General features: G+C 39.7%; 1 protein-coding gene across 1 annotated transcript in view; it reads right to left on the bottom strand.

Moving 5' to 3' along the window:
• glra4a (glycine receptor, alpha 4a) overlaps positions 1–10,019 on the bottom strand; it is a 42,751-nt gene extending 32,732 nt beyond the window's left edge. The window contains exon 1 of the mRNA XM_070836628.1: positions 9,949–10,019. Coding sequence (XP_070692729.1) covers positions 9,949–10,016 — 68 coding nt within the window. The 5' untranslated portion in view covers positions 10,017–10,019. The remainder of the gene's footprint in view (positions 1–9,948) is intronic.
• Positions 10,020–12,757: the final 2,738 nt, after the last annotated feature.

The following is a 12,757-nucleotide window of genomic DNA, read 5'->3' as shown; positions in this document are numbered from 1 at the left end:
TATATTTTAGCAGTGGTATTGTGCTATTGGTTGTAAACTGCAGACAATAATTATTATGAGAAAAAAAATCCTTGGTAGAGTTATAGTCAAAGCCTTTTAAAATTATCATCTCTTTGAAGCTGTACACCCAAAATATCCTTGGGCTTAGCAACAGCACCTTTCACAGCTCAAACTGTTATGTTCTGCTCTCAAGAAAAACTTAGTTTGGCTACTGTTTTTCTTTTTTTTTTTTTACTTGAGCACACTATGATATAATTAATACTGCACTTCTCCTGTCAAGGACAACTAGTCATCTCACTAATGTGGGGAGAAAAGTCTGCCAGTGATCCATAGGTCAGAGCACGAGGGATTTGTGGAAGTACATGATCTGTGGTGTTTTACCCTTGAAGCAGCTTTGCACTGTGCATAAAAGACACCTGCAGACCACTTATGGCAAACAGCCCACTTACATCACAAAGTGTCAGATAATGGACACCTACAGTATGTGCAACCATCAATACAGAGCTATTGTTATGGAAAGTGGTTATTGGAAACCACATTGGGTCTCTTTCTGTGACAACAGAGAGCTAAATGTCAATAAGGTAAACATTTAATAAGTCCATCTGTTTGCTTACTGGCTTGGCCAAGTAATCTGGTTCTTGCTTTAGTGTTGGAGATTTTGTACCAGATCATTCAGTGTGCAGTGGAATTACACAGGCTCCGGCATTGTATCCCAACATGGACCACACTCATTTCATGCTCTTGGAGAGGAAAAGACCGTCTTACTGCCATTGTGTTATTTTACAAACATAGCTGTAATCCCTCTCAACCGTCCTCTTTGCCCCCTTTACTACACAAAAAATTCTGCTTCACTGGTCATGTGTGACCTCAGCTAGAGTAAAATGGAGGTAGAGGAACAATTTGTCCGTTGTTTCGGCTTTTATTGTCTCTGCAGCTAGGCCCCAGTTTCCTTTACACCATATGAGAGACCCGGGTGTTACATCTCAAACAGAATTACGAATTACTTAATTATTAGAATTAAGAGAACTGCAGTTCACACACGAGCTACAGACGCTTTTTTAATCAGAAAGTCGTTATGTTCGAGTCACGGAATGGTCTTCAGTGCACCACTGCAAAAAATGTTAATAGTAAAAGCAAACATGTTTTAATTCCAACTTCTGTGTAACATCATGTTATTACAGAAACCCAGTTTGCTAAAGTTGTGTTGCATTGCACTGTAGAACTTTTACGAATTGCTATACTGTTGATACTGTAAGAAGTCACATGAATATGATATATGAAAAGAAAGATTAAACTTTTGTCTTTTACAGGAAACGTATAATATTATTGTCAGCTGTGAATTGTGCCTACACTGACAAGCTTAGATTACAGTGTGTCTTACATGTGCCTTTGATGCTGTCCAAAAATGAAATCTAAAAACTTAAAATGTAATGTCTGAATTCATCTCGAGGGTCTGACGTTACAAAAAGGCAATTTATTTTAATTTAGGTAGATCCACGTGAGGGAGGGTGTTAAAAAGTTAAGGCTTGGCTCCAAATTAATACTACCACTGAGTTATGTTGATCTGTCAAATCTAATGCATTGTCTCAATCTGAAACCTAACATATACTGTCCATACCAAATGGTTTGAACATGTACATACCAATTTCACTGATTCCTTCACCTCACTGGCAAATTAGGACGAATTTAAATTTGTTACAAAACAACACAAAATGACCAGTATATTAAAGCCAGCAGGTTTGATTGAAGTGTAAATTTTACAGCATGCTCTACTACTGTTAGCTTTAGCCTGCAGTATTTGGCTGATAAATTACAGGCCTATGTAATTACTGAGTGATTGCAGCACGGTCATTCTTAATGGTTCAGTTAATGCGATTTTGATTCAATTACAAAGCCGAGCTTCAGTTCGACTCTATACTTTCTTTTCGTCCAACCATATCATATAAGGTCTAGTTTTTTCCAGACTTTTCCTTCTCCCCCGATCGCATGGACTGGGCGGTCAGACATAATGACATGATCGAGATTTTCATAATGTCCTTCCACTTCATGTTCCTAATTGCAGAGAACATAATGACCTAAAGCAGAGAACCTCGGCGCCAAAGTGCTGCTCTAGTCAATAAGTGGCCATTTCAATCTGCCAGAGCCAGGAAGAAGATTGGAGAGGTCAACTTAATTGCATTACTTCACCACTGTGTTACACATATTGTTACCTTGATATTGACAAGACTCACATACTGTGCTGTGTTGGTTTGATCTGTGCACAGAGTGAAAGATGGTGAATCTAAAACACAATTATGAAGGCCTATATTGTGCTCTACAGCACAGAGAGAGAACTGCATTGATATTATGTTACGGTCTCTCTCAATGAAGGACCTTTCCCCTAATGATTAAGTGTGGTTGGCTGTTAACACAATGTCACCTAGCTTGAAGTTTACCTTTTGTATTATTAAAATCTATGATTATCAGTTTTTTGAGCCACTTGTTGGGAGCATTACAAGTTGTAAATAAAAGCACATCTCACCTATATCATTATATTAATTAAACTAACTTAAATTTGATGCATTTTCTTTCCTTCCCCAATTGTTCGGTTACCATTTGTACTCCAGTTTAAAGGCTAGAACAGTTTGTGACCATGAGATAATGACTTTAACTCAATGCTTTCTTTTACCTCTGGCATAACTTTTCATCCTGCATGTGTGTGAAGCAAGTAGTGTGCTGCAGGCATAAAAACACATTTGATTTGGACCTCTGTGAATGCATGCCTGAAAGGTTTTGGTGATTCCCTGCATGCTGTTGCATTTTAATGCTCTGCCAGCTTAGCATTAGCTGAGTACATATCTGCGGAGATTAAAAGTTTACCCTGAGTCCATACTCATCAGTTATACTTCATGATGCATTTATTATTAAGTGGCTTGAGGTTTTGATTACAGCCTACAGGATGGGCATGTGACAAACACACGGTTTAGTGTGAGGAATGAATATGCAAGGGAGAGACATCAAATTATCCTCCAGGATGAAAAACAACATTTTTTAAAGATGTCAGTGATTATAGATTTATAATAGAAAAGATGATTGCCATGTTGCACACCTAAGGTCAAAAGTGTTGTTTTTAATCCTAAAGTATCAGGATCTCAGTGAAAATAACTGTCTAAGGATGTGGTGAAGGAAGTTGTTATGCACATTTCATATAACAGAAATAGAAAGGTCATATGCAGTTTGATTGAAATGGGCAGAAAACCATCAGTCACATCTCTCAGCCCGAGGTGTCAGCCCAACACTGAAGGCGCTGGCTTATTGCTAGAGACCATCAGTAAGCTGTCACCTCCACCATATATCCAAACACAAATCTAATGCCCTCTGAAGCAATAGGCAGATCTGTGTCAGACACCACTTTCTTGTCAGGGATTTTAGATCAGACTATGTGGCCAAGTACGTGTGCTCACCAACTCCCTTTTTTTATTAAATGTTTCTCATGATAACTGTTCATAATCAGGAGGGAGGTTAGTTAGTTCTGCTTAAAGTGAGTGTTTCAGAGACTTTGTTTTGGCTGCAGAGACAGCTACTATGCAAAATTAAACCAGCAGTAGAAAAAACAAATCCAGACATTCCTCTGAGAATGAACAGAATAAATAATGATTTTTTTTGGCAAGCTACAATTAAATCATCGTCATATCCTCAATGGAATTTAAAGCTTCCAAGTGCAAAAAAAAACCCAACTCTTTGTTTGTCTTTTGATGAATTTTCTTTGTATCCCTAGTCTTCATATTTCATTGATAAGTATACCACTACTGTTGGTGGTGTTGCAGGCTGTGGAGAGCAAACCGTCTGTTCGACGGTTGTCTCCAGCTTGGCTCTCATTTTTAAGTCATTAACTCACGTAAACATCCCATCTGTCCTCCTTTCACGCTTCCTTTTCGTCAGCACTCCTCGCTGCTCTAGTCTGTGTATCAGCAGACAAGTGTGCGGGGATTTCCTGTGTTTTTGGAAAGGATAAGAGAGCCCCAAAAGTGTCTGTGACCGTGTCTCTCAAGGTGAAATCTCAGTAACATTTTTTTCCACACTAAAATAACAAATTAAATCAAAAATGTGACTGCAAAGCGTGTCTGTTTTTATTTTTGTTTTGCATTTATTATATTTTATGTTAAATCTGCTGCTTCAAATGCAAAAAACTTTTTTTTTTGTTTCACCTTATGTGAAAGTTCAATTATCAAATTCAGAAACAGTTCACATGTGGATATGTTTTCCCGTTTTGTGAGGTACCAAATGCTACATTTTCAACTCCTCATGGGTTGTAAAACATTTGAAATTAAGGCACATAATCTTTTCTTTCCTCTTCTCTCTACTGTTTACTAGCCTCCAGATATTACTTGCTGTTGCAGATACTTCTGTACCAGCTGGGACAACCATCAGAATTTAATTAAAAGCTATCACAGAAGGATTGTGTCCTCGCTCAAAAACTGAGCTTTTGAAGTTTGGACTGGCTAAATTGTATTTACTTTTTTCCAGAGTGTTTCCCTGTGAGGATTTTTCTGCTGTTTAACAGGTGTTTCTCAGAAAGGGCCTAAAAGGAAAACACCACATTTTGATACAAGTTATTTGGGACATGGGACATTTGAAACACATATTGGCTTGGTCAAAATTGACAAATATATTGTCTCGTAACCTTTCTCCTTAGCTGGCCCTTATTCACTTTACATTTAAATTCAAGTGTGTGATGTACCACCTTGACATGCTTACTATGAGTGCAACAGCACCGTAAATCCTGGATTAACAACTTGAGGGCAACATCACACTTAATCTATGGCTCAACAACCATGGTGATGGACTACTCTCAAAGCTGGTTGGTTACAGTAGCTGGCAAGCAAACCGCTAAGATGCTAGCCAGCTAGGAACATAGCAGTGCTTATGAGACTCACTAACCCTCTGAGCTTCTTTTTATTTCGCCTGTACGGGGCCAATTACTCCCCTCTGCCATTTTCCTCTGATTTCATTCACCGTTCTCGGTTCAGTTCACACAGGCATATATGAGGCATATATGAAGAGACATATTTGTACCTTCAACTGTCTCTAAATCATTCCTCTTTTGTGGAGCAGTTTATATAGAGCAGTTAAGTAAAAGTGGATCGTGCCAAGGAGCTAATAAACTACAATAGCTTCCTCCATGTTTGGAGTCTTTATTTCTGCATTCCTTCAAAGGTCAGCACTGTGGAGTCAGTTTGCTAACAGCTTAACTTAACGTGTTAAAGTTGTCAAAGGGTGAACTTAATATGAAAAACTTTTAGCGAATTACCTCTCCCAGCAAATGAATCCACTGATTGCAGTAAACACTGGAAGTGAGTTATTTCTGTTTTAAATGCTGCTGTGACCAGGCCAAAAACCTAATTTAAACAACTAGTTACTACGAGTTATTTTTAGTACTACAGAAGTATCAAGTACTGCCATCGTATGCACTTCATACTGTCAGCAGTGTAGGAGATACTGCTGCACATGTCCTACTAGTCCTGCAACCATTTGCCCATCAGTGCTTAAAATTGGAAGTTGATGTGCAGGAAAAAAGTTAACTGTGTTCAAGGCTGGTTGTCCTAAGAGACATAATTTGGTACAAGATGTTATCCCCCATTTCTCTTCACACTCAGCAGACCCAATCCTAAACCTTCTTCCCCTCCCTGAACTTAACACTCTCTGACTTGCAATTCTTAAACTGTGAAATAGCTGGAAAAAGCTCAAACTGGGAGCAAAAGTACTGTCATAACATGTTCCAGATCTAATGCCTTACATCTGCGAAAGGCAGCTGATCTGGGGGCATGAATGCACCCTCACTGCTCGTCGTTCTAATTTTTTTCTTTTTTTAACCGACTTTCATGGAAAAGACTGCATTAAAGGTTGTTTAGCTTCATGCTGTAGGAGGACAATGCTCGCCACAGTTTACAGTAAACACAGTTTTCAGTAAACAGGGAAATAATGAGGTCTCAGCCTAAAGCACAGACTTTTGGAGAGTCTAGACGGCTTTGTTCTTTGATTCTGAAATTTGACTTTTAAAGCTGATCATTAAGACAGCTGAACATTTCTCTGTTATTAAACAAAATTGCAGTAACGCTAGAAATGTCTCAATGACAAAGACATCATCTTAATTGGGCATCCATGGGGATACAAGAATCCTGCCACCACACGACAAAATGGACCCAGCAATGCAAATCTCAAGTAGTTTTTTTTTTTTTTTTTTAACAGTATTCGTGCTTTTAAATAGTGTTTTTCTTGTAAGCCCAGTGTCAGTACATTTAAACAGCTCCACATTATATAATGCCAAATGTGAGCTAACAGAACAATAAAGTGATGGTTCTCTCAGTAAAGTAGAAATAACTTTCCTTGTTGAGTCTCTTACGGATTGAAGCCTTTTTGCTGGTGTTCAGCTCATATAATTTTGATAATACACGCTTCCTGAAGATGTGATGACTTTAAGTACAGCCATTATATACTTGCATTAATTAATGGAGAGTTATATCATCCTCTCTTTCTCACATACACACACAAACGTATGCATACACACCACCAAGTGGACACTCAATAACCGAGTTTATGGGGACCCACTTCCATCAGATGATTATTCTCTGATATTTCCAGTTCTGACTCATCATCCATCACTGACTGGAGGCAAGGGCAGCAGGGGTCCTTGGTGCAATTCTCTGCCCTTCGCTTCAATGTGATTCATTACGCTTCACTCTCAATTTGCCATCGAACAGATCAACATCAGATGACCACAGGACGAGGATACGTTTGCTCAATTTGTGTGTCAGATGTTGCCATCTTCACATACTTTCAATGTCAGCAGATCTGATCGTTTTGAGCTGTATTCAACATCTCAAGAAAGAGTGAACAAAAGTCTCTTAACGTATAGTTTTCAGGGCAGTAATGCACCACAAACAAAACCAAACTGACACAAATTCAAACTGCTGTTTAGGACCCCACTGTGAACAAATTCAAGAGGCACAACTTGAGTTCTGCTTGTTAATGGCACTCAACACCAGGTGGGAGAGCTTGCAAATCAGAGTTAAATATGTGATAGATTAAGGGTCTTTATAGTCGCCAACTGAGTGCTCACAACTTCACCTGGGGCTGGGGTGGGCATCACAAAACGCTTTTGGTTTTGACCAAAATGTGCATGGCATTGACTCCAAAACTGAGCAAAAGCTAGCATCAAATGTTCGTTCAAAAATCTTGTTTAGCAAGACAGACGTCAGAATTTTTCTTTTTTAAAAGTTTTATTTGAAAACCAGAAAATATCTTTATAAAATCCATAAACGTTTTGTATGGCTGACTGTTCAGGCACAGCATCTCCACAAAGCCCTCCACTGCAACTGTGAATGTGTTGTGCCTGAAAAGCCTTTTTCACAGCCAACGTTTGGACTTGTGAAAGCAGAAAAGCACACGTTACTGAGGTCTAAAGCTCTGTTGGCACCTAATTATATTGTGTAATAGTGAGTGCCAGCACCATAACCACGTTTTTGACCTCAACTGACTTGGAGTGAAACTTTAAAAGTCTCATGTGTGTCTTTTGTTGAATAAAAAAAAATGGTATTGTTGAAAAGCATGATCTTTTAGTTATTGAACAGGTAGTTTACAGCACAAATAATTACCAAAACAAAGATGTAAAATCAGCAATGATACTATACCCAGCCCTAACTTCAGCGTATTCAGCCTTAAAATAATCCATCTTTGAAAAGAGGAATGCAAAGTGTAAACCAAGGAAATAAGCCAGAAAAATGCAGCCCAACATGACAAACGCAACCAATTTAGGAGTAACATTGGAAGCAACCGCAGGCAGTGGTGGACTGGGGAAAAGGGAAGAAAAAGAACATTTCAGCTAGTTGGACCAACAAGCCAAACCAACATACCACTTTGGCTGTAAAACAATCACTTTGCCCATACAAATGCTCCAATTAAAATTTATTTTGGATTGTATTTCTCCCCTGAAAGGTCCCTTAATGAAACCTGCCGAGAAAAAAATAGGTGGCATAATAGCTTCAGGAAAGCAGATTGTGGGTTTTCTTCCAAGCTGACATTCAAGTCCAACAGACTGGTAGTATTGCAATAATACAAGACACAGCACTGTCTCCCTCTCTCTCTCTCTCTCTCTCTCTCACACTCACTCACACACACACACACACACACACACACACACCCACACACTCGCACACCTCTCCCTAACCCCTCAGCCATCACCTTCTCAGACTGTGATATGAACTTTGTTATTCATTACACCTTTCCTTCCTGTCTCTCATTTCCTCTTGTCGACAGCCATCCAGTCCGAAACCTATCACACCAATCCAGCTTTCAGCACTCTTTTACATGACAATCTCTTTTTCAGATCTCTCACAACACTTCCTGTCTGTCACACCCCACCGTCCCCTCTCTCCCCATCTCATCTCCTCTTCCCTATCTCAACCATTTCTCTCCATCTCCTGGCCCCGTCCTCCACTTTGCTAATCTCCCCGCTGCCTCCAGCTAAATGAATCGCCCCCTAAATTTCTTGTTGGCATTTCTCTCCACCCCAGTTTGCTCCATTCCCATTTTCACCCTCCGCCTCTCTCTCTCTCCCCACCTCCCCTCAACACCTTCGTCAGCTTCTTCCTGTCTTTTACACCAGCCCTCCTTGATCCCTTCCTTCTCCCTCTCACTGCCTCCCTATGTGGAGAGCGGGGAGGCTGGTAGGAGAGCATAAAATTTCTCAGAGGAGGTGCTGTCAGTTGACTGCTCTCCAGGCTAAGAGCTGCTCTCCTCGCCCCTGGGTTCACGGAGTCACGGCTCTGTTCCGCTCCAGGATTATGCAGATCTTAATTCCCTTCCGCTCACACCTGAGGTTGGCAGGGCATGAAATAAGGAAAGTCTTCGCTGCAAAATAAAAGTTTTCACCACCAAGAAGGCTAGAGAGAGGCAGAGGAAGGAGCAAGGATAAGAGAAAGGGGAGCTTGGCTGCTGCTCGATGGTCTGAGGAAAGAGACATAAGGTGTGTGATAGGACAAGCTTAGAGAATAAAAAAGGGAAAAAAACATGCTCTCCCTGCCTGACTTTAGCTTGCCCCCCCCCCTTTTTTTTTTTTTTTTTTTTTTGTCATAACAAAAATGTTGTCTCCACATGTGCCAAATACTCTTCTTACAGTTTGGATGCAAATTCTTAGTGTGCTTGCAATGACATTTTTCAGGATTCATTAAGGTACAAATGGATGTTTCCCAATGTACCCTTTGTTCATATGCTGTTAGTAAATTGTTAATCACCTCATGAACGCACCATACTTAACGTTACCACTAAACCTTTCCAAAAAAAGCCACCAAACAATCCTGCACTACAAGCGGGAATTCCACAGGTAGTTTTGCGAGCAGGGCAGGTTTTCTCCGGGCACTGAGACACCAGGGTTTGATATCTGATGATTTTTTTATTCACAGTAAATTCTTTTCATGTATGCTTATTACAAAATTTCCATTTGCTGCCAGTTTACAAACTGCGACCTTGATATGAAATTGTGATTTTTCAGAGTTGGTGAGAAGAGATCCTAGTTTGCTCTGTGCTTAAAAACGCAGGAATATTATTATTGTATTGTTTTTAATTTTTTTTTTTTGTGAAATCATGACCTCGTTCGCTCGCATTTTCCGCTTCCTAACTGGCTTTCTCTCGTCCAATTACATTTTATTAAATGGCAGCAACACCTGATAAATGGATGGTGAGTTAAAGGCAGCTTAACGCCGTTCCTTCGCCTCAACAATAAAAAACAATGGAGAATTATAAAGACAGCTGCATACAAATCAAGTCAAAAAGTCTATAAGATGACACATGTGATGTGAAGAGAGTGAAGCGTCGCCTCTTATGGTCGAAAAGTTGATGTCAAGCAGGCTGATGAGAGAGAAAACAAGTCGCACAAACACTGAGGGAATAAAACATGTCAGTGCGCCTCACCTGATAAAGCCTCCTTGGAAAAAGCAGAAAGACAAGACATACAGAATCCGAATGACCTGTGGGAGCATGTCCTCAGCCCCGGTGAATAACTTGCAGAAAATAATTTCGGAAATCAGCAAATCCACTGAGCAGCTTGTGAGACTGGGCTCGAGGAGGAAGGCATCGTCTCTCTCAGTGATCCGAGCTCGTCTTTGGGGAAACTTCTCCCCCTCCCACCAAGTCCAGAGGGCTGCACACATCCACACAGCAGGATGGTTAGTGCTGCTCGGCCACTCAGTGCGTTACTGCTTGTTTTGAAGGGGAGTGTCGCTTCTTTGTTTTTCTTTCTTTTTTCTTTTTTTTTTTTTTTTGTGACAATGTGGTTTTGCTCGTTCCAAAAAAAAAAAGAAAATTGCAAGGGGCGAAGATTTAAAGGAACAGTAGCTTTTGTTTTTGGCCTCTTCTGTGTAATTAAGCTTAATTAGGACAGAGGGGAGTGGTGGCTCTGATGATGAGCTAAATTGCAGTGCTGAATTCATTCTTGGTGATGACCAGTCTGGAGTGATATTTTCAGTGAGGAGGAAGACAGAGAGTCTGAGGTGGACGTCTTTAGGAAGATGAAGCGTGTTTATGTGTGGAGGAGTGCAGCCGAGAGAAGACTTTTTCTTTTTCTTTTTTTTTTTGTAATGGGCTCAAATGGTGCTGGAAAGTTTTAGACTATTTTGTAGATTGAGTACACATCCAGTCAGTATGAATACATCTTTCCTTTTAGAGACAGTATGTGTGTCCTTGGCCACTAGAGGACAGAGCATGTAAAACAAGTTTGTGAAATTATTTAATGGACTTTAAAGCTGCTTTTATCAATATTTCAAATAAAACATGAATCAAATGACATGATGTTAAGTGAAAGCAGTCGTATCTGGTAAGGAATCCACAGAGAGTTTATCTCTGATAAACCAGTCGTACACTTGCTGCGCAGTGCCAAACTGAAAACGGATGAAGTCAGTAACTAGCTGCCAATCCGGTGAGAATAGAGGAGCATATAGCAGCTCAGGAGCCAGATGTTTTGATGTTCAGACCCACCAATCCACTAGAGTTAAGCATGTAAAGTACATGTGTATGTGAAAGTGCAGTACCAGCAGGGGGCAATAATATAATTATGCAGCAAAGTACAAAAGTAGCAACAAAGTCTGCCTGGGCTTTCACGCCAGAGAATGGGCTTCGTTTCCTGTGTGAAACGGGAAGTCTACGTTGAGTTATTATGATTGACGTAACACATAATGTACACATGCACATACTACAAATCTTAACATGACAGTCCTTTTTTTTTTAACCTTTTTTAAACCAAGCAGTTTTGGTGCCTATAAGAGATAAAGAGACTTTATTTATCCCACACCAGGGAAATTCACTTTTTGTGGCAACAGAAGAGACAGAAAAGGTGCAGAAGCAGAAGTAGTGCAGGTCTGAACCTAACCATGTAATTGTGTTACTTTATTTTGAAAGTGTAATCAGATGTTGCATAATTATTATTGAAATGTGTACTTTTGACACTAAGGTGAGGCAAAACGTGACAGTGACATATTGTCTAGCGGACCAGAGGGTCTATTACACCTTTCAACGTGATACAAAGTTGCGGGTTTTGGTGGAGAGCAAATAAGAGCTGAAAGCAGAGTGATAATTGCTGTTATATTCATCAGGTGACAGAGCCACAGCTTGAAATAAACACAAATGTTCTGTCTGCTGCATTTGTCAATAGGCCATTGGTTAACACATTTCCCATATCAACTATATAATGCTAATGTAGGTGCAGTGTTTTCAGCTCAAAATGGTGAAAAAATCTGTTAGATCATGACAAATAAATAAATTAATTGAGTATTTGTAGGTACATTACAATGTAGCTGTTGAGATATTAGTATTTTGTTGATTTTACTTGTGCTCTGTTATTACAAATGTCAGAGATGTTCTGATCCTATGTATAGGAGCTTTAAGATTGGGCAGCTAAAATGACTTGGTTTAAGTTAGAAAAAGAGTGTAATAATAGTTTTAAAAAGTGAATTGATCGTCTGAGGTCCAGTGAGGTCACACACCTGTCCACAATGCTTTTTTTGCACTGACTTATAGCATATAAAAAAAAAAAAAACTGTGGGTACATCATTCACATTGTTGGTACGCCATTCTAATTTTACTGGCAACTACAAATAGTGTCAAATGACAAAAAAAGATTTGTTTTTATTCATAATGGACCTAATAACTAACGATTCACTTGCTTCAAAATTTACATTCTCAGCTATTTCACTAGCTTTCTCAAAGCATTGTCTCAAATACGATAAGCCCACCATCATCTACATGTGGGAATGGGTTTTATTGTCTCCATCAGAGAATAAATCTCCGTGTCGATCAGATACCCACTAGGTGTCTTTCAGACATGCAGCGTCTCAGGTTATAGATCAGTGTGTCCGCACTCTCAGGATCCATTAAAGTCTCTGTATATTTGAGCTCACAGGGCAGTGGCACAATGTGAAACATCACTCACAGGGTCTGACCATCAAATTGCTTCTGTTGCAGTCATTCATCTTCCCAGTGGATCCACCCGGCAGATCGAGTGTTGTCTTGTCGAGGTGTCAGTCTTTCCTGTTCTCTTTATGTGGGAAAACACAGCAGATTAACCTTTACCTTATATAATTACTCAGTCCCCTTGTTCCCCCTTCACTGAAGCGTGGGTATTAATGATGCACTGGAGATCTATGTTCTTATGAAGGACTGAAAAATCATAAGCCTCTTTGGCTTTTCAATCTGATAATTCATCCACACCACTTTTTTTTTATTAATA

Source organism: Pempheris klunzingeri, chromosome 9, assembly GCF_042242105.1.
Source record: "Pempheris klunzingeri isolate RE-2024b chromosome 9, fPemKlu1.hap1, whole genome shotgun sequence".
Taxonomy (NCBI): domain Eukaryota; kingdom Metazoa; phylum Chordata; class Actinopteri; order Acropomatiformes; family Pempheridae; genus Pempheris; species Pempheris klunzingeri.
This window is presented reverse-complemented; position numbering and strand designations above follow the sequence as displayed.